Source organism: Coloeus monedula (genome assembly GCF_965178545.1).
Source record: "Coloeus monedula genome assembly, chromosome: 3".
Lineage (NCBI taxonomy): Eukaryota > Metazoa > Chordata > Aves > Passeriformes > Corvidae > Coloeus > Coloeus monedula.
This window is the reverse complement of record NC_138783.1, coordinates 1,750,154-1,771,441: the sequence shown is the minus strand read 5'-3', so window position 1 is coordinate 1,771,441 and position 21,288 is coordinate 1,750,154. Positions and strand designations below refer to the sequence as shown.

The 21,288-nt window shown below is 46.9% G+C and overlaps 1 protein-coding gene across 1 annotated transcript in view; it reads right to left on the bottom strand.

Moving 5' to 3' along the window:
- GDPD5 (glycerophosphodiester phosphodiesterase domain containing 5) overlaps positions 1 to 21,288 on the bottom strand; it is a gene marked incomplete at its 5' end in the record, with an annotated part of 59,728 nt that overhangs the window by 12,476 nt on the left and 25,964 nt on the right. The window contains 7 exons of the mRNA XM_082279470.1: positions 1,109 to 1,191; positions 5,489 to 5,634; positions 7,419 to 7,512; positions 8,749 to 8,847; positions 10,889 to 10,948; positions 11,572 to 11,665; positions 15,117 to 15,220. Coding sequence (XP_082135596.1) covers positions 1,109 to 1,191; positions 5,489 to 5,634; positions 7,419 to 7,512; positions 8,749 to 8,847; positions 10,889 to 10,948; positions 11,572 to 11,665; positions 15,117 to 15,220 — 680 coding nt within the window. The remainder of the gene's footprint in view (positions 1 to 1,108; positions 1,192 to 5,488; positions 5,635 to 7,418; positions 7,513 to 8,748; positions 8,848 to 10,888; positions 10,949 to 11,571; positions 11,666 to 15,116; positions 15,221 to 21,288) is intronic.

Below are 21,288 nucleotides of genomic sequence, written 5' to 3'. Positions count from 1 at the left end.
CTCTGGGATGGCTGATGAGTGGCAATGGGGAAGGATCTTAGAGCTTTTCCAGCTCTCCTCCTCCCAAAGCCCACCTTTCTCCTTGGCCAGTGTTAATGGATTCAGCCACATGAGCCAAGTGCTCATCTGGGAGCTGGACAGTCAAGTACTTGTCCCCTCACGACAGCTGATGAACTAATTTTGGAAAAAAACAAGAACTGTATAACATACATCCCAATTCATCCTTCCACTGTGACCTTCCACTCACCAGTGGAAAGAAATTCCTTCAGTTTTTAAATCATTTTCTCTCAAAAAAAAAAAAAAAAGATGAGAAGTAAAAACAAAACAATTAACAATTCAACTTCCTTCTACCAGGCAAAAATATGTATCCATTGACACAGACCTCCCAAGCAGTCAGGGAAAAAAATAAAATACCTGCTTTGAGTCTTTCTTGTATTTATAAGTGGTACCAGGAGAAACTGGGAGCAGGAATATCAAGGAATATTAAGGAGCTATCAAACTTCTGGAACAAAGCACAGCTCTTGAAATAATCCTCTCTAAATTCTCTTTTAATTGGTCTTGTCCACTCAGCTCAACACTTGTCAGCAAGGAACAACTTTCTGACAGTCACTAGGTTCCTCCTTCCCTAAAGATTAATGCCTTGGGAGGGAGATGAAGAGGAGAAGGAAGGGTTTCCTCCTGGTGTATTCTTGGGATGGTTTTTCAAGGTTGGTGAAGACCCTCCTGTGCAACAAAGTCAATTTGGGATCTCTGCTCTGTCTGCACCTGGGGTATGCCAGAAAAAGTCACATCTAAGCAGCTCTGTCTCCTCCCAAGGCCAGGCTGTTTCACTGGAATAAAACAGGCTCTAGGATCAACTACAGCCTTCCTGCAAATGAAAGTGACAAAGGGATCCAGGTTCCCTCATTTGGACAACTCCACCTTGAACCATCACCTCAGTGAAATAATCAGCAGCATCTGATGGAGACGCAGGAGTTACTGGAGGAGTTCACCAGGACAGCCCTTCCCAATGGGAAAAAGCTGCAATGACCAGACACTGGATATGCTGGACCATTCCTGGCTTGGATTACCCACAGACAGCCTCAGAGCAGCCAGCACACTGACCTACCTCAATACCACATCAGCCTGGACTCCATGCACCTTCTGCTCCACTGCCTTCTGGAAGGACATCAGAGTGTTTTCTGGTGCCAGCTGTTAGGAAAACACAAAAAAAAAAAGCAATGAGAGATCAGCAGCATGAGGGAAGTTTACAAAGCAGTGTCAGCGAGGATGCTGGGAGAAGGGTTTGGAGATATCAGGGTGTCCTAAGTGGCCCAAAATGTTATTATTCCACATCTCTCCATGCCCAAAAATTCCTGTCTCTTCCATACCATGGAGAACAACTAGACCACATATTCTGTAAGATACATTCTACTCCCACATCTACCCATTCCATGAAGTCAGCTATTAATCTAAAAATCAGACAGTTTCTCTAATAATAAATGTTCTAGTTAGTTTTAACAACAATTTAAAAAAATAGCCTTAAGCCTAGAAAATTTATCCCTGCGGCTATCAGAGAGAAGGGCTCAGATTTTACTTGATATTCCTCCCTGTTGAGGAGCAGATGGTAAGAGAATTAGGGTTCCTTTAAAATAAAAATGGTGTGGAGACAAATACTTTGCTTTTCTACAAAAGCAGTACAGTACAGCTACTCCCAAAACACCCATGAAACAACAACAGGAAGACCAGAAAAAAAAATACAACTGTGGAAAGGAAACCTGGCAGGTTTTCTGCACTGAATCGCATCAAAATAAAGTTATTTTTGAAAAATAAATTACTTTTTCCCCCAGTTTTTTCAGGCTTAGAGCACCTGTAGCACCCTGGTTTTCCACCACCAGGATCAGTTCCATCAGGACATAATAAGCATTCAACAGCCCATGATTTACTCAGGGACTGCAAAGAGCAATAATTAAGGGCAAAGGCCCAACTGCACCATGTGAGCAAGATATAATGATAAATATAAAAACTTGCTTAAGCATTTAGAGTGTCTCTAAGTGACATTTGTTTTCTGATCACTTCACAGGCTCAGGTCAGCAGAGCTTCAGAGTAAAACAATCAGAGCAAATATCAGCACCAACCTTCACCCAGCTCCGGTATCTCAGCACTGAATTCCTCTGGCTCCAGCCACACATCAACACAAGTTCATTTTTATGTTTGCTCATCAAAGGCAGCACAGAGCCACATTATCTTCCTAAAACAGCTCCCAATCAAAGCCAGACTTGTTTAGGCGAAGACAGAGGCGACACCCCCAGCGCACAGCCCCGCGCTGGGTCACCCAAGGTCGAGCTCCAAGAGGAGTTCTCCACACATTCCCAGAGCCGTCAGCAGAGAGCAGCAGCCACAAGGATCTGGAGAATCCCAGCCAGACTTGCTCAGATGGCCTTGGGTTGCTGTCACCAGCTCGGGTGTCCCTTCCTGAGTAGCTCAGGTTTCTGCAGGGTAACCCTGCAAGGTGATCCTCTCTCTACAGTTCAATATTTGCTTTTGCACCCACCCTCCTATGAAAACATCTCCTACAAAGACAGGCTGGGAGAGCTGGGGTTGTTCAGCCTGGACAAGACTCTGGGGAGATCTCAGAGAGCCTCCCAGTGCCTAAAGGAGCTCCGAGGAGACCTCATTGCAGCCTTGCAGTATTTAAAGGGGGACTGGAAAAAAGGAGAGCACATTTTACACAGGCAGACAGTGACACAACAAGGGGGAATGGCTTTAAAGTCACAGAGGGCAGGGATGGATGGGATATTGGGAAGGAATTGTTCCCTGGGAGGGTGGGGAGGCCCTGGCACAGGGTGCCCAGAGCAGCTGTGGCTGCCCCTGGATCCCTGGCAGTGTCCAAGGCCAGGCTGGATGGGGCTTGGAGCAGCCTGGAATAGGGGAAGGTGTCCCTGCCCATTCCAGAGCAGAATGAGATGAGCTTTAAGGTCCCTTCCAACCTAAACCATCCTGTGATTCTGTGATTATAACCCTTCAGGCAAAGACAGATCTCCCTGTGAGCATGTGGCGAGTCCCCAGCCTGTCACCCTCACATAAATAATTGCCTCTCCCAGTGGAGTGCCTCTCCCATCATCGATCCAAAACCTGCCCTCCCCGGCTCCTGAACCTCTCGGTCGATCCCAGCCCTGAGGGAACTGCACAGGCCACTGACACCGATGATGTAACTCAGTAAAGATCAGCCAGAAAGCCAGGAGAGCAAATTTAACCCTTCCCACCAATATCAGATGCTGCCTATTCCCAGAGTTGGCACCACTCTGGAGGCAGGATTGCTCTGTACTAGGAGTTTATATACCCTGCCATGTGAGGGGTTTTGTGAGAAAGGACAATGTGAGATACAGGGATTTGCATCCTCCCAGCCTGTCTATTCTGCTAAGAGGGAGCTGAAGCTCCAGATTCAGCATGTTTAAGGCAAAGATGCATCCAAGCGGGGCAGCTGCTGGTACAGGAATTAATTGCTTGGATTAATGTTATTTTTTTAAAAAGGCTTTACAGCCAAACTGAAATAACTACAAAAATGCACAATCCTTCTGTTCGTGTTTCTCGCTGCCTCTCTCCAGGTTGTTTTATGGGACACCTCCTTGGCACAATATATTCAGGTGTGCTATGCCTAAAACCTAAATCCAGGTTTGTAACAAGGGACACAACCAACTCTTGAAGGGAAAGAAACCTTGGGGCACAAAGCAATGATTTCCAAACCTCCTCTCTTTTATAAACCATGCCCATGTCACTGAGAGCCAGACAGACCCAGCACAGGATTTCTGTGAGCTCTTCCACCTCTCTGTGCCTGGTTTGAGAGACTCATCCCCCGCAAAAATCAGGCTACTATTCATTTCTTCCTGCTGCAGAGACACAGCAAGTAATTTCTAGAAAATTACCGTGAATGAACTCATTTTGGTTATTTTTGTGCTTACAAATCAGTTGCAAATGCATTCAAACAGAGCCAGGAGCTTTGGGGACCTTCCTTAAAGAAGATTATGAAACTGTGTTAGAGCAGCACAACCTTGCTGCAGCTGGACATCACCACATTGTGTTTTTCCCTTGATTAGCCAGGGCTTAAAAAAGAAACTCATGGCATCATTTGTTGGGGAGGTTAATGAAGAAGCCTGGACAGAAGAACCCAATTTTATTCCAAACTAACTGCAGCCGCTGCAAACCTCTGGATGGTCTAGGGGAAAGTGTTGGAACGAGGTTTTTATGGTCCCTTTCAGCACAAACCATTCTGGGAATCTGAGATTATGCACTAAAGGATCTGATCTTTTGTTTCATCAACAAGATTTAAGGGTATTTTCTTGTCCTTTTGGAAATATGGCCATCCTTTTGATTTATTTTTTATTAATTTTTCCTCTTTATCTCTCCTTTCCCGTATTAATCTCCTTGTGAGCTACAAACTGGACAGAAAAACCCCACAAGTCAGGGTTAAAGTGATACCTAAGAAATGGAATTTTCTTTTTGTGTAAAACGATGCCCTTTGGAAGTTCCCTGTGTGGGGCTTAGTGTGGGATCTGCTACTCCACTGGATTTCTGCATTAGTGTCCCATCATGCCAGGTGAGTAACGCGCCAAGGCAGTGACAGTTCTGTTTAAAACATACAATAAAACATACCTTTAATCCCCCTATTTTAGAGAGCATCCATAACTAACCCTGCCCATGGAACTCAATGGCCTTAAGGTCCCTTCCCACCCAAACCATTCTGGGATTCTGAGGCCTAACTTTTCAGGAAATTGCTCACCCGGACTGAAAGGAAGTGAAAAAGCACAAAACAAACAGGAAAAACAACCTGCCACGGACAAGAGGATAAACTCATAAGCAAAAGGCATTAGGGATTTAATAACTAGATACAGGAGATGAGACCTCATTATTGTACTGCCCACACAAGAAAACTGAAGCTTGATTTAACAAAAGCTGACCTGACCTGACACAGATTTATTTCCCAGACAAGCCTTTCTCCTGCTCTGGCAGAGATGTTTATTGTGTTTGCTGCTATCAATCAGGCCGGCAGCCAGGTTAACTGCCCTTATTTTTAATATGTAAAGAATGTGTGCAGCAAAGCAAATGCTTCTTGATTTCACCTGCACAAGCAGCACAAACCAAAGCTCTTCAGAGTCACAAAAAGAAAAAAAGGCCCCCTCAAAGATGGTGGCAATGTTTTGGTACCTAAGAGAAGATGAAAGGAAGGATTCCACAATTCTAGGAAAAGCAGCAACCAGAATAATGCAATGGCACAAACCAGCCTGAGCAAGGCAAGAATTGCCCTTTTGTTTGTATCTAAAGCATCTGGGGTGTCACTTGACTCTGGGTTCAAGCCCTGCTTTACTTCCATGGATATCCTAGGCAGGAGTGCCTCCAAGTTGTATTTGTTGTATCCATTCCCTGGAGAGCAGCCTGGAGACTGCCAGATCCAGCAGCACCCTTCGCACGGGCAGAGGAGCCAGAGCACAGGGCTCTGGTCACTACTCACCATCGGTGCCCCACGGTGCCCTAGGATGGCTGGCTTGGGTCCCAGAGCCTTCTTCTCCATGATGCAGGGGGAGGAGATGGTGAGGGGGACGAGGTAAAGTGCAACTACAACCGCCAGGTATGCAGTGAACATCAGCATCTGGGAAGCTGGGATGGAGAGAGAGACAAAGAGCTGGTGAAACTGTTGGCCCTGACCTCCTTGTGCCACAGGAGCACATTCTAGAATGCCTCTGTCTTCCTCCGGAGGGGAGGACTGATCTACTGTCAGTGCCTCTAATGTAAGAGCAGAGCTCTGTGTTTAGGGGAAAACATCTTCTGTTTAATAAAAATCAAGCCCTGAAGGAGGTTTTCACTTCATTTTGTATTTGGGAAACAGTAAGTTAAGTGAATTGCTTAAACCCCAGAAGTGCCACCCAAAACACTGTTGGCTTTTCCACTCTTTGGGTGGGACAGCACCAAATTTTTCCCTGCCTGACAACAGAAATAACTCATCAGTCACTCATAGCTAAAAATAAACCATGGCACCACACCAGTGCAATTAAAGCTTATATTGGTGGTTTACCACCACCACCCACTTCAGCCAGGGCAAGGCCGCTTCAGCTGCTTCTGCCTTGAGATTTGTGCCAGAAAAATGTAGTAATGCTTTACTGATCAAGTTGGAGACCTTTAAATAAATCCCTGGGCTGTGATGGTGCTGCAGTGCTTGGGGCCAGAGAAGCCCCCACACCACCCATCAGCCACCCAATTCCATTTATCAGTGACTTCCCACAAAGTCCAGGCTCTCTGGGAATCTTTGGGAGGTGCCGACAGAGCAACAGAATCACCCCTTGTACCCCACAGACATGTGTTCCTTATAAAAAACAACAGGCACCTTTGAACTCCTAAGATATCTGGAGCCACTAGAAACCACAGATGTTACAGCAAAAGACTTGATGTTTAAATTTTTAAATTATTATTTATTATGCAAACTCATTAAGGCTTTGGAACTTAAGGGATAACAGCCAAAAAAAAAACCCCAAACCCCTTAAAACAAATATTTGCAATGGATGCAAGATAGAGAAGGTGGGGTGTTTTTTAAGGGAAGGACAGAACAGCCCAGCTCTGCTCCTGGCCACAACTGATCTGGTTTCCCTCATAAATAGGCTACTTTTTGCTTCCAGCACCTAATAGGCTCATTCATACGTGTTCCCACAAGCCAGAAAGTAACTCTAGGAACTCTGCCAGGGCTTTTTCCTCCTCTCTGGCAGAGATGTCAATCACTCACGGAGCACTCAAGGAACTCAATGGTACCTTGCTAAGGGAACTCACGCCGTGTCCTGCACCTTAAAGGCGTCACACCAGCACCCAAACCTCCAGGCAGACACAGAATGTGATCCTGACCCAGTTCCTGCTCACCCCAGGAGCACCACACACCAACCATGCTCTGAAAATTCAGTCTAATCAGAACAAAAAGCCCCAAAAAATTTGCTCAGAAAAAAAGCTGAAATGCCACAAAGAAACGGCAAGAAGAGGCTTGCACCAAGGCCGGCAGCTGCACCTCATTTTTCCAAAAGATTGAAATCCCATTTTCCACTAAAAGTGACTGTAGTTCACATTCTCACAGATGTTTTGGTTTTTTTCTTCTTTTTTTAACACCACCATGTCTGCACCAAAAAGTCTGTAAACTATTCCAGGTAAGATGCCTTCCACAAGTAAAACGAGTCTGAAATACTCTTAAGATCAAGTGATACCAATGTTTTTCCTTAAAAACAAACAAAACAATCCAGGAACAGAAAGAGAGAAGGAAAACAGCTCCCTGGCTTATTCAAAAGAAAATAAAAAGGTAAAAAGTAAAGGAGAAACAGGGGGGGAAAAAATAGAATCAAGGAGGGAAAGAGAAAAGCAAGAGGAGCAGCCACTCCCCACCCTGCAGGGACACAGGAGGTACTCACTGGCTTTCTCCGTCCGTGCAAACTGCCCCGCCACCAACCACGACAGTGCTGTGACAGCTGCCAGGGCTCCTATATGCAAGAAAGGGGCTGTGGCCTGCAGGGCACAAGAACAGGAGAGGAAAATGTGATTAAAAACACCCCAGCACCTTGAAAATGCGTTGACTTCACAGGTTCTGTTTCCAGGTGGATTCTGCAGCATTCCTCCATCAGCCTCCTGCAGCTGTTTTGGCCATTGTTTCTTCCAAATCCTGTCATTGCCTCTGGCATTCTGGCTGCTCTGAAGGGAAAGGAGGAAAGCTCTAACCCCCTTTTAGGGGAATTTCCCCCTCAACAACAGAGATATTTGGAATAAGGGCTGCTGGAGTGAGTCCAGAGGAGGCCGCAGAGCTGCTCCAAGGGCTGGAGTCCCTCTGCTCTGGAGCCGAGCTGGGGGTGTTCACCTGGAGAAGGCTCCAGGGATAACTTATTGTGGCCTTTTAGCACTTGAAGGGGGTCTGTAAGAGAAATGTGGACAGCCTTTATTAGGGCCAGCTGCAGTAGGACACGGGGAAATGGTTTTAAACTGAGATAGTGCAGATTCACACCACATATGAGTGGAAAAAAAAATTATGATGAGGGTGGTAAAACACTGGCACAGGGTGCCCAGAGAAGCTGTGGCTGTCCCTGGATCCCTGGCAGCGTCCAAGGTCAGGCTGGACAGCACTTGGAGCAGCCTGGGATACTGGAAGGTGTCCCTGCCCATGGCAGGGGATGGGAATTAGATGAGCTCTAAGGTCCCTTCCAACCCAAACTCTTCTGGAATTCTCTGAACACACCGGTCTGTTAATCACCAGGGTGCATCACCATGACACAAAGCTGGAGATGTATCATCTGAGTCGTGCTTCTGCTCTCCAATTCCCTGCCTAAATCTTAAAAAAAAACCGCAGTAAAATAAAGCACTTCTGAGAAATGTTAGTCATTCATGTGAATGCCACTTCCACCCCCTGTATTTGCATAGATTTGCATACTCCCAAATACATGTCAGTGATCACCTCTTAAGCAAGATAGGCAAAATATTTTGGGACTTTTTTTTGAGGAAGAGGGGAAAAAGGAACAGAGAGCAGATCTAAAAGAAATTAAGTTTGTAAGTATTTTCCTCTGACACTTCTACAGCCCTGCAGGATACCACAAGTCTTTGTTAAAACAATTTTCTCATTGCCAAGATTTCAATTTGGGGAGTGCCAACCATCAAGACAGAGTTTCATCTTACAGAAATTCATAAAACACTCATGGCATTCAGCTGCTCTGGCCCCTTTTCCCTCCCAGGGAAACATCCTTGCAGACAACTTACCTGCAATGAAATAAATACCATCTCCCACTCATCGTCCCAAAGCTGTGCTATCGATGACATGGTCACCACAGTAGTTATCAAGGTTGTCACCAGGCCAATCTGCAACAAATCAGAGGGTATTTGCAGCCTGGAGACTGTGGTTATTATATAAATTGTATAGGTTGGGAAATGGAGAGAGAAAACCATTGCATGTAATAAAAGGCCTGAAAAAAGCAGCACGAGGACCCACAGGGAAGGAGGTTGGGCTCATGTGCTGTCACGTTGTGACCTGTTATACCAGGGCCTGAGAAAGGACTCTGGATGGGACAGTGGTGGCATGGAGAGGACAGACCAAGACCCAGCCCATCAGGACCTCCCCCAGCTGCCCTTTCACATGGAAGCACTCAGAGGTCTGAGCAAAGCAGGCAAAATGAAAACATGACCTCCATGGGGAAGGTAAAAAGTTCAAACCATCCAAAAGTGCCACGGAAATAACTCCAGCTGCAAAGACTGAGAATCTGGGCTGTCTGTCTAAAAATAATTCCCACTCTCTGCTCTGTCTGGTATCCAGCCCCTGCTGTTCTGCCAGAGCCAAAGGATGCTGCTGCAGATCCAAAATCTGTGGGGGAGACTTGGCAGAAACTGATCCCCAGGAAGGAACTGATCGTCTTGGTTGCACAGGGCACCTCTAGGCCAATTTCAGGTTTAATATCTCAGACCAGCAAATAAAACCCCGCATTCCCAACATTTACAGAAATCACTTTGGTACATATAAACAGGATTCCTCTTTCTGCAGCCCTAATTGCCCTTGGTGTGGCCGTCCTGTGTGGCACAGAGGTGTCAGGACACAAATCTCCACTCCTCCCTTTCCTCCTCCCATCAACTCCAATTTATTGCTTCTACCCCTCCCCTCACACCCATCTTCGACTTGGCTTACAACCCTCAGCTCTTCGCACAGAATTGCAGGAGAAAATTGGACAGAGTTGTGTGGTTTGCACATAGCAGCCTTTCCCCCACACTTTAATCTATATTTGAAGTTAATTCAGTAGAGTTCAGAGAAAAATATTAACTTATTCCAGTCGTGTATCTCAACCTCCTTAGGAAGCTGAGGGAGGTGTTGGGGAAGGGAAGAGACAGAGCAACACATCTGAGCTGTGATGAAAAGGGGGCTTCTTAGGAAGAAGGGGAGGAAAGGTGGGGGGTCCACAGGGTAGAACTGATCTCCACCAACACACCCCTCTTCTGGACTTACTCATCTAAGCCCACCAGGGTGCCTGAGAAATACCATTTTCCCTGCTGAAGAAACATATGTCAGGCTCAAGAATTGATAAAGTATTTGCAGCAGCAGTCAGACAGTCCCTGCCCCCTCTCTGATTGCATCCTCCTCCTCCTCCCCTGAGGAAGCATAATTTCTACCATCTCTAAGGGAAAGAAATAAAGATAAAGGAAGGGTGGGGAGGTCTCTGCTCTCCCTGTCCTGGGAGGTGTTCAGGCTGTGATCCTGCAACACCTCATCACGGGCAGAATTCCAGGAGGGGCTGTGTATTGGCAGATTCAGGTCTGGTCCCTTCATTTCCAATTAGCAGATTGCCTGCTACAGTGGGATCCTGCCAACCCATTTTCTCTCCCTCCATACCCTTCCTCTCCCCTTCTGTGCTCCAAAGATCTTCTCTAGTGTTTCACAGCAGTGTTTTTCAAGCTGCTTTACACACAAATCTCCTTGGGCCCCGCAAACCTCACCCTGCATGTTGCCCACCCCCAGTTTTAACAGCTACATCTCCTCCCAAGGCTTTTCCAGCTGGTCTCTCCAAGCACACTCTGAACAGCTTCACGTCTGCTCAGCCACTCTCCAGGGCTGGGTTCAGCACAGAAAGGAGCCCCAGAGAGGTTCATGGAGCACCTGAGCTGGGACTGAACCAGGCTGCTCTAACCACTGGTGTTTCTCCATCTTCACGGGTGGCCTCTCTATCAGCAAGGGCCAAAAGCATTTCACCAAATTCTTTGCCCCCAGGCTTTGATGGCCTCTCCTGAGCAGTTTGCTCATCCACCACAGTCATTTTGTGCTCTTCCCAAAGGCACAGTGACAGCAAGTGCCACCCCCCGCCTGCTCCTCAGGCTCCCGCATTCCCGAGATCCTGCTCCCCTTGAAGCTGAGATTTACCTTGTGCAGCCAGTGCAGGTTCATCTGCTGTCCCACAGCTATGTGACACAGTGCCAGGATCTGGGAGGGAGAAACCAGCAGTCAGACAGAGGCATATCACCACCCTGAAGCGCTTGAGCACATAGGGACACGTCACCCACCCGAGGGGACAGCCACACAAGCCAGGGCAGCCAGCAGGAAGGGAGGCAGGATGGGCCAGCAGATCCTCTCCAAAGCCAAGGATGTGAAGGAAAAGGCTTTGCAGGGAGCTCAGAGTCTGGCCCAGGGGTGCACAGCCCCTGGGGCTGCAGGAAGCAGTGGCCACCTGAATGGACACCACCCTGAAGGTCCCAACCCCCTGGGATGAAGGGCAACAACTGCCCCTTGTGCCTGGAAGTAGAAACTGGGCCATACCATGGGAAACAAGAGCTGTATTCCTCCTCTGAAGGTATCTGTCTTTTACTTTTGATCATCTGAGGCCTAAGAGTGTCTATTTTTCACTTTTAATTTTATGCAAATTAAGGCTAAGAAAAAGAGAATAAGAAAGAGAGAAAGAGAACGAGAAAAAAGAGAAAGAGAAAAGAGAGAGAGAGAGAAATCACTTCTGAGGGAAGATTGCTCAACTTGCAGATGGCCTGAGAAGCTCGTGGCCTTTTTAAAGCCAACACACAAACCTCTGCGAAAGGGGATTTCATTCTACTCACCAGTAACATTGTAATGTAGGTAAAGCCAGCAGCAGTTGTTACAAGGATTGGAATGGACCAGTCACTCCAATATCCCATTCGGTTATATAAAAACCTGGAAGAGAAGTGGGAAGGATAGATTAAGAAGGGATTCAACAACAGAACAGCTTCACTAGGATTAGACAAGACTTTAGAAAATGGATCTGTCAAGAAAAGAGATAGGCAGCAAAAAGCACAAGTGACAACCCAGTGCTTTAATCCCTTATGGAAATTACCTGGATAGAGAGAGGCAGAGAAACCTCAGAACCCTCCTTGCAGCTTCTGAGAGTTCAAACCCAACCTGGATTAAAGTTTTTCCAATGGATTTTTAGGAAAAAAAAATCCCCAACAGCATCCCTAACTTGGATTAGGGTTAATGTTACCTCCATGCAAACCCTTTGGCACAACAAGGACAGGGTGGTTCTGGGGGGAATCAGCTCATGCAGTGAACTGGCTGGGTTCTTTTGCTGCCTGCTTTTTGGTTACAACAGACAGAAATGCTGCATTACATACATGCAGGTCAAAGAGCCAACCTCCTCCCCAGCACTCAAATCCAGCATCAGTCATCAGACAGAACATCTGCTCTGTTTGGACAAACTCTGGGGTGATTTTTGGGGCTGTCCTGTGCAGAGCCAGGAGTTGGAATCCATGATATAATCTAGGATATTCTCTGATTCCAATTCTGTCCAGGAGTAAAGCTCCGCTGTGGGATCTGGAAAGCAAATCCTTGGGCTCAACAGGCATGGCCCGTGTCCAGGTTTTGCTCAGGAAGTCAAAGAGCACAAAACCAGGGATCTGCAGGCATTCAGACATGCTGTTAGGAAAAAAGAGGGAAGAAAGGAAAGAGGGCTCTTCTGAAGTCTTTGCTGATGCCACCACCCAGAGCTTCCTTAGCTCTCAGTCCATTTAAGTTTTTGCTCTGATGTCCCTTCAGTGCCCCTCTGAGAGCACCAGGCCTTCACTTGATGTGCAAATGAATGTTTTAAAATGCTGTGTCCATGGCAGTTATGAAGCAGGTGAGCTTTCTCCAGAACTGAGGAGGAACACATATGCTACAAGCCTTTCATTTATGGTCCTGCTCCAGGGAAACACAGCCAGGTTCCCAAATTACAGCATCCTCCACAGCCCACCCGAGCCAGAACTGGTGCAGTACAAACCTTATACAGTGCAGATCTAAATTATAATGCAATCAAGTGTAGACATCAAAAAGGGACATGCCAGAAGCAATAAATTAAAAAAAGAAATTTACTTAAGGGATACAAAGCACCTTCACTAACAAGGACCTCACTGATACCCAGCCTCAAGGAAAAAAAAGCTGAAAAGCCTGAAGCAAGACATGCTGGGCCACAATTTTGCCTTGTCCTTCTAAAGCCCATTTCAATCCCAGAATAGTCCCTTTAGTCCTTACAAGTTGAAAAGCCCCAACTGCTGCCCAAGATGCCTGACAGACAGGTAAAAAGATGAAAAACCTCCTCAAGGGTGGCAGAGGGAAAAGGCCCTTAGAGGTCTGGGTTGAAAAATCTCTTCCCAGAGGGTGGTGCAGTGCTGGAACAAGTCCCAGAGGGGGGGAAGTCTTCATCCAGCCCTCAAGCCGACCTGCTGCTGGCAGTGCTCCTCCTTGAGGGGCTGCTTGGACAGACACCTCCAGTCTTTCTTCACCTGGTGGGACAGGCTGAAGGAGTTCAGTGCAGCTGCACATGACATGAGAGAGAAGAGCTCCCAAGGATGAGCTCTGGAGGGTGGGAAGAAGCTCAGCAGCTCCTGACACCAATATCACAGCAATTCCTTCTCCCAGTTCCTCTGGAAGGCCCTGGCAGCAACTCAGTGTGCTGTTTGCCCCAAAGAGCCCTTCCTCTCCTCTGGGGGAGCTCCCAGCTTCCCAGTAAATCAGAGAGGAAGGCAGCAAGAACAAGCAGCAAAGAAACTTCGTCCAAAAGCATGGCCCAGAAGCGACGACCACAGAGGAACAGCAAAGGCGCCATTTCTAAACACCAGCCCCTCACTGTGCCTCATCAGCAACAGGTTCACAGCCCCACTGGGAACAAAATGATGCTTTCAACTCCCTCACACCCTGTCTGGCCAAAACTGCTCTGTTTTCATGGAGCCCACGCAGCTGGAAGGGAAGAGGGCCAGGCTCAGCCTGCATGGACCCAGTGGAAATTACTTCCCCCTTGCCTGGAACTGGCATGGCTGTAATGAAAACCTCACCCCGTGATCTTCTCCTCCTCCTTCCCAGCCTTTCCACAGCTGTTCCCAGAAACCCTGCTCAACCTCTGGTGCCAGTGCATGGAGCAGGGATCTCACTGGGGTTACAGTACACACATAGCACCAACCCATTTCCAGCACTGAATGGCAGTGCCTGAAATGCTGTTTTCCATCCAGAGAGCCTCTCCAGAACTTGTGCACAAGAGGGAATCCTTTCCCAGTGTTGTGCACAATCCAGATGTGCTTCCAGCACCCTGGGTTGCATGGCAGGGACAGGGCTTTGGGCTGCAGGTGACATCTGGACGTGTTAAATCCCAGCTGCCTCTTGCATCCAGAGCAGACCTGCAGATGTCCCCCCTTTCCTGCAGGAATATCTGGGGAGCCACGCCTTGGCAGCACTGCAGCTCCAGTGCCCATTCACAGCATTCCCAGGGCTTTCCTTCATTTCTGCAGGATTGTTTTTAGCCCTTTCACAACTTTGAGCTCAGTGTTGGTCTCGCACTGGGGCGGACTTGGAGCACTCACATCCTCTCTGAAGGTTTAACTGAAGAGGAGAGAGGTTCCAAAACACCATTTTAGAAAAGGCATTTTTATCATGCTGCTGTTACAAATAATTCACAGCAATGGTGATGGTTTCACTTGCCACAGTGTGGGTGTGAGCAAAGAGGAAAAACCCATTTCCTCCTGGGAGGAGCCAGCTCACATCACCATGTTGGTAAACACGCTCCCTTCGCACAGCTCCAGCATCTAAAGCAGATGATTTATTTAAGGGATCAGCTCCCCACTGTGTTTTAAAATACACTTTACATCTTATGTTTGACAAGAAGACGATGTCAAAGCAGTTTGGTTAGAACACAGCCCAAGGTGCTGTCAAAATGTTTTAAGATGCGGGAATAATAAAAGGGAGTATAATTTCCAGCATTGGAGGCAGCTGGCAACACCCTAAATTCCAGCACATCCCACAGCAAAGCTCCTTTTCAGCTCCTTCCAACTTTGTATAATATTTTCCACACCCATGTGCTTCAGGCTGAATTTTTGCCACGGATATGTTGTGGAATAGTTGCAGCCAAATTGCTCAGCCACTTCCAAACCCAGCCGACCATAGAGACAAACAAACAAAAACCCAGCCACGCAGTGGAGATGTGAGGCCACGTTACATCTACACATGGACCAGGCAGAAGCAGCTCTCCTTCAGTCCCACTTCCCACCTCATTTTCCCTTTATCATCTTTGCAACTCCATCCAAAGGATCCAGATGAATCCAAAGCTGGGTTGAGCAGGTGCGTGATGGCAACCAGATTTCCTAAGGGAAGCTCTACTCACCAGTTGATTTCATTGTAGTCATTGTGAACTTCCCACCAGAAGTAAAACCAGACCAGGGTGAGGAAGAAGGATGAGGTGAGGATGAGGAACCAGAGGCGCTCCCACTGCAGAGAAAAAGAGAAGTCAGTGTCCATAGGATGCCACTTGATCCCAGCTGTGGAGTAAACAGGCACTTCCAAGGGCAGGTTTCACACCTCTGCTCCCTGGGAGATGCAACCCTGTTCCCCAGCTCTGGGCAGAGGGTCATTTATATAGATACATCTTATGGAGGGCTGGAAGAGCATTTCTCCAGCTGTCAGGGAAGAGGGAACACTTCTGGATATGGAGCTGGGGTTTTGTTTGGTGAGGGGTCTTTTGTTGAAATAAATTCTGCATGGAAAATATTCTAATGAATCCTCTCTTCCCACAAGGAGCAAGGAAGGATGAAAACTGGAAAAGAACAGGAGCAACTCTACCACCGTCATTCCCTTCTGGACCCTGAGCACACATTGATCTTCTTGGAAAATGCTCTTTTCTCTGGTGAGCTCTCCTGGATTTTTAATTATGCAAAACACTGTAACCAATATAGCGAATAGAAACACTAAAATTTACTAATTTTTGCGTCCCTTTCCATGCTAAGGGCTGGAGTTATTTACTTAACTGTGTGTTGACTATTTTGCATCACCCTGGATACCAATCCTGTGATACACAGCTCCTCCTTGTATTCTCCACCACAGGAAAAAGAGCCAAAAGAAAGAAATAAAAAGGGTTGGAATTGTTTCATTTTTTGCTATGCCAAAAAATGATGTTTTCTGCTAGAAATTCCAAATTCCTGGCTGTATAACTCAAATCAAGACACCCAATTTTGCCCAGAGAAGCCATGGCTGCCCCTGGATCCCTGGAAGTGTTCCAAAGGCTGGACAGGGTTTGGAGCAACCTGGGATACTGGAAGGTGTCCCTGCCCATAGGACTGGATGAGCTTTAAGGTCCCTTCCAATCCAAACCATTCCCCTCCTTCTGGATGCCTTGCAGCCTGCACATTTCCAGGATTCCAAACCTCACTTTCCCCATTGTTTGTTGGGATTCTCTTTCCCCCTCTCCGCTTGGGTCTAACACCTCCTTGCACATATAAGTTAAATATGGGTTATATTCCCATATATATTTGGGGTTCTCCAAGGCAAGTGAGGTTTTATGCCCTTTTTATGCTGAAGACCAACATTGCTAAAAAAATCCCACCCTCCAGCTCTTTAAAGGTCACTCTGGGCTGAGCTCTGCTGATGTTCGTGCACTGGATGACACTGATTTGATAAACAAGCCAAGGAAAACATTTCAAAACCTTTGAGCTTTTTTTTCCCATATATATAAACACAATTTCCCCCTTCTTATTTACATGCAAGCAGCAGAGCTTGTGGCAAGCTCTCCAAATGCTATTTTGGGTCTGCCCTTGAGGGTGCCCTTGCCATGCCTTGCTGGTTTTGTGAAAACCCAGGCAAATTCTTTTATCTTAAGGCATCCTTTAGTGAGTTCAGGCACAGTTCTGGGTGGGCTTTCAGAAAAACACAGAATATTTGATCTTTAAGGTCCACTCCAGCCATTCTCTGATCCAGTGATCAACAGACACAATCAGAAGAGCCCCAAAAGGAAATTAATGATGACAGAGACATTTTACCAAGTTGTAGTTTGCCAGAAAATTTTTGTCAGAAAAAAAATCATAGAATCCTTAATAAGAAATAAATAAATCAATCAGTGTTTCACACACATTCTCCACCCCTTTTGCACATCCCCAGTCCCCACACTATGCCAGGTGGGAGCAAAACCAACTCCAAGTTAAGGGATTTAGGGGGAAAAAAACCCCACAAATTAAAGGAATTTGCCACAGAAAAGCCAATGTTTGATTCATTTGTGACGCTGGCTCACGGATTTTACCCACTCTTGTGCTGGAAGATTGAATCTTGTTTAAAACAGCACTGAAATTCATTATCACAGGGGACAGATTTTCCAATTTAGGGATTAGTTTTGGTCAACTGAAGTCTCTGCCAGTCCCTTTTGCTGCAACTCCCCAAGCCAGACAAAGCATTATTTACTGCAGTGGCACAGCAAAGCAGAGAAGGTCAGGAAGTTTATTTATTCTAAGATCTGTAGGAGATGTTATGAGGTTTAACTATACACGCTCCCACCAACCCCTCCTACGAGGACTTTCTCAATTTAGTCAAACTTCCTATATCAGAAACAGGAATTTCTCACCTATTTCATTCCAGATGACCACACATATGCCAGGAGACACCTCCCAGCATGGTACCACTTGTGAGCTAAAGAAATCCTTTGACCAGGATTTCTAAAAAAAAAATTCCTTTAGAGGAGGTTTTCCTAGAAATTTATCCTCTGCCAAATCCAACCTGCAGAGCCAATGCAGGTTTAGCCTCTGCCCCTGTGCTCAGGTGAGACCCCACCTGCAGAGCTGCCCCAGCCCTGGGGCCAGCAGCACAAGGACCTGGAGCTGCTGGAGAGAGTCCAGAGGAGGCCCCGGAGATGCTCCAGGGCTGGAGCCCCTCTGCTCTGGAGCCAGGCTGGGAGAGCTGGGGGTGCTCACCTGGAGAGGAGAAGGCTCCAGGGAGAGCTCAGAGCCCCTTGCAGGGCCTAGAGGGGCTCCAGGAGAGCTGGAGAGGGACTGGGGACAAGGCATGTAGGGACAGGACACAGGGAATGGCTCCCCACTGCCAGAGGGCAGGGATGGATGGGAGATTGGGAAGGAATTGTTCCCTGGGAGGGTGGGCAGGCCCTGGCACAGGGTGCCCAGAGCAGCTGTGGCTGCCCCTGGATCCTGGCAGTGCCCAAGGCCAGGCTGAACAGAGCTGGGAACAGCCTGGGACAGTGGAAGGTGTCCCTGGCCATGGCAGGGGGTGGCACTGGATGGGCTTTGAGGTCTCTTCCAACCCAACCCACTCTGCAAATCTATGGATTTGTCTGCCAGACCTGTTCCCTGCTGAATTACGGCCAAATTCCCAGCTTAACACAACACAGTTCTAGAGAATTCTAGAGAAGCCACACTCGTGGTCCATTTGATGTCTACTTGATGATTCCTTATCAAGGCTCCAGATCACCAAACTGCCCACTTTCCTCCCATAAAGCAGATCAGCACTGTATCAGGATTCAGAGTGTGATTTGGACTTAGAACAGAGAAGCAACACTTCAGATCTTAAAAACCAGGACTGCCCAGGGTGAGACTGCATTGCTCTGAAGTGGTGATCACTGCATTTACATGTGCCCCTCTTCCTGAGGTTTAAATATTTTAACAGGATTATTAATCATAGACTTAGAAAGGTTGGAAAAGAACTCTATGATCAACAAGCTTAACCGTATAATATAATTAATATTCTTCATAGTATGTCTTAAGAGTAATATAATTAATATTTATATAGTGATAGAAGCTATAAATAAATTCAATATATTTATAATTAACATTGACTTAAATTACATAATTAAGCTGGTTCTATCAGAAGTATGTCCCAAATCCTGCCTGGGGCCTGCAGGCAAAACAGAGGGTTCAACATGTGAGACATATTAAATTCCTTATTTACTACCACATATATTCCCCAAGGTTGCTGAAATGCTGCCCCATGAGCTCAGCTGCCCCCTCACTGCTCCTTTGGACCCAGCTGGGAAGCAGGGGCAGTGCAGCACTCTTGGCTCAAGGTCTGATCCATGAAAGCCAAGAAAATCCAAGGCCAGAGCCAGATGATCCCCTGTGGAGTGACAGTCCGTGGAGTAAACAGAACAGATGGATTTTGCTCCACTGAAGCTGCTGGAGTCACCCCAGTTGACACCAGTCCTGAAATGCCATCCTCCACCTGTGCTGGTTCCTGGAGTCCTTGTCATCTCATCCCAAGCAGGATTAGCATCCCTGAGATCCACCTACACCTCCCAGCCTCGGGATGAAACAGCAGAACCCTGTCCTAAGCAAACCCACGCCTCCAGCATCCGCCCTGGCACCCAGAACCCACACAGAGCTTGAAAAGGAACTGGAAAGAGAGAAGCCTGCTTTGAACTGGGAATGGGTCTGAGGAAATGCCAGTGCTGGATGGATTAGGGCTCCATTCCCACACAGATGAGCTCACAGCAACCATTCCATCAACGTGGGTGAAGTCCAACGTGTGCACCCACAGGAGCTTTCCTGTGAAGGAACTCAAATGTCACTGCTGGAGCGTGCTGCAGTTCATCCCAGTACAGCTCAGATGGGAACAGATGGATTTTACATTCCCTCCACACACAGCCAAGTGTGAGGATTGCGCCGTGCTCACGTCACCCCCGCTCTGCCCCCAAGATCTCCCAGAGCAGCTGAAACCACAGCAAAGGGTCCACCAAAAGATGCCACCTAAAGATTCCACCTTAAATACAGGGAGGAGGCTGTGGGTGCTTGGAATTGAGGAGATCCACCTCAGAGCAGATGGATCTTCCTCAATAAAAGGTATTTTCTTTGAAAGACCGAAAACCAGAGAACATCAACAGCTTGGAGCAACCTGGTCTGGTGGAAGGTGTCCTGGCCCACGGGCAGGGGTTGGAACAAGATGATCCCTAAAGTCTCTTCCAATCCAAACCATTCCATGGCTCCTGCCAACTTTAGAAGGAGCCACCACTGATGCTGGGCAGAGGAAACAACCTAAAGTTGTGCAGAAGTTTAAGTCAGATGAGTGCGGCAACTGGGGCATGCCTTTTGTTTTAATAAAAAGGAAAAAAGAGGAAAAAGGGAAAGGGGGGGGGGGGGGAATGAAAAAAAAAAAAAAAAGAGGGGAAAAAAACTGGGGAAAAAGAAAGAAAAATGGGGAAACGGGGGGGAAGGGGGAAGCCAACCCTCTTGTTTCTGGAACTCACAGTCATCCACCACAAAGAAAGCTCTTATTCAAGTCAAAGCCTCTGGGAATTCATGGCTTTCAGTCCCTGTGGAGGACTCTACCCATCCTCTGTCTCCTGAGCACAGTAAACCTCCTGTTCATTCATTAAAAGTAATTAAATAATGAAATAAAAATCAAACTAGAACAGGAAGAAGCTTTTTAACAATGTCTGCCCCCTCCTCTCCCCCCGCTTTTTTTTTTAAATCAGAAAAAATCCAGTTTTGTAAAACAGAAGCCTTTTATAGAAAAGCTAATATTTTAAAGCAATTTCTTGCTGAAGGGCATCTTGGCTTGAGGATGGAATTTCTGCTGAGAGGAAAGTGGAAGGAGACTGAGCCCTCCCAAAAATCTGGCAGTGCACTGGGCAGGCAATGCACGAGCAGATGGAAAACAACAGTACGTGGAGCTGATCACACACACAAACAAAATCCAGTTTGGGCATCTTCCTCCAGCTCCACACTGTAAATCTCCCTGCTGGAAGTTCTATGTGCAGACAACAATCAGAGATATCCAACACAACCACACCCTCCAACTTGGAAATGCAACAAGGCCTCAAAGGTGTTTTATCTCCCTGCAATGCACACCATCCTTGTGTCACTAAATATCCACCAGCCCAGGCACCTGCCTTTAGCAAATAAATGGGTTTTGTTGAGGGATCAAGGCCATGCAGTCCTGAGCAATACCTCTCTACCTCAGGAGCAAATCCAAGACCTGGACTCTGACTGGAGCACCACCATCACCCAAGAGTGTTTTCAGATCATTTTAATTCACTCCTGGATACAAAAAAGAGTTTATTAAGGAGTCTGCACTCCACTGTTTTCTGACATTTTCAAGAATCAGTCTGCTGCAGGCATTTGTCAGTATTAGTTTGGAGAGGAAAGGAGGAGAGCTAACATTTATCCAGAGAATACAAAGGAAAAACTGACGGCGCCATTCTTCATTTCGGGATTACCCAATCAGACCTCGTCCAAACAAACAAAATATTATCTTCAAGCAAGTTCTTAAATCATCTCTGAGGATGAAGGATGACTCCATCTCCAACAGAACCAGAAACTGAGGATCACCAAGAACAAATGTCAGCTGGAGCATTTTGTCAATGGGAACAACACCCCAATTCCTAAGGAGAAGTTACAAACTTTCATTACAAACTCTCAGTATGTGAATGCAGAGTCCTTAAAGCAGTGGCTTGTTTTCAATTCCCACTCTCCTCTGGATTCTGCTCCAGGGTTTCACCACCACCCTCATGGGGAGAAACTTCCCGACTGTCTGACTGGATGTTCCTTTGATGCAGACTGTTCCTGTTG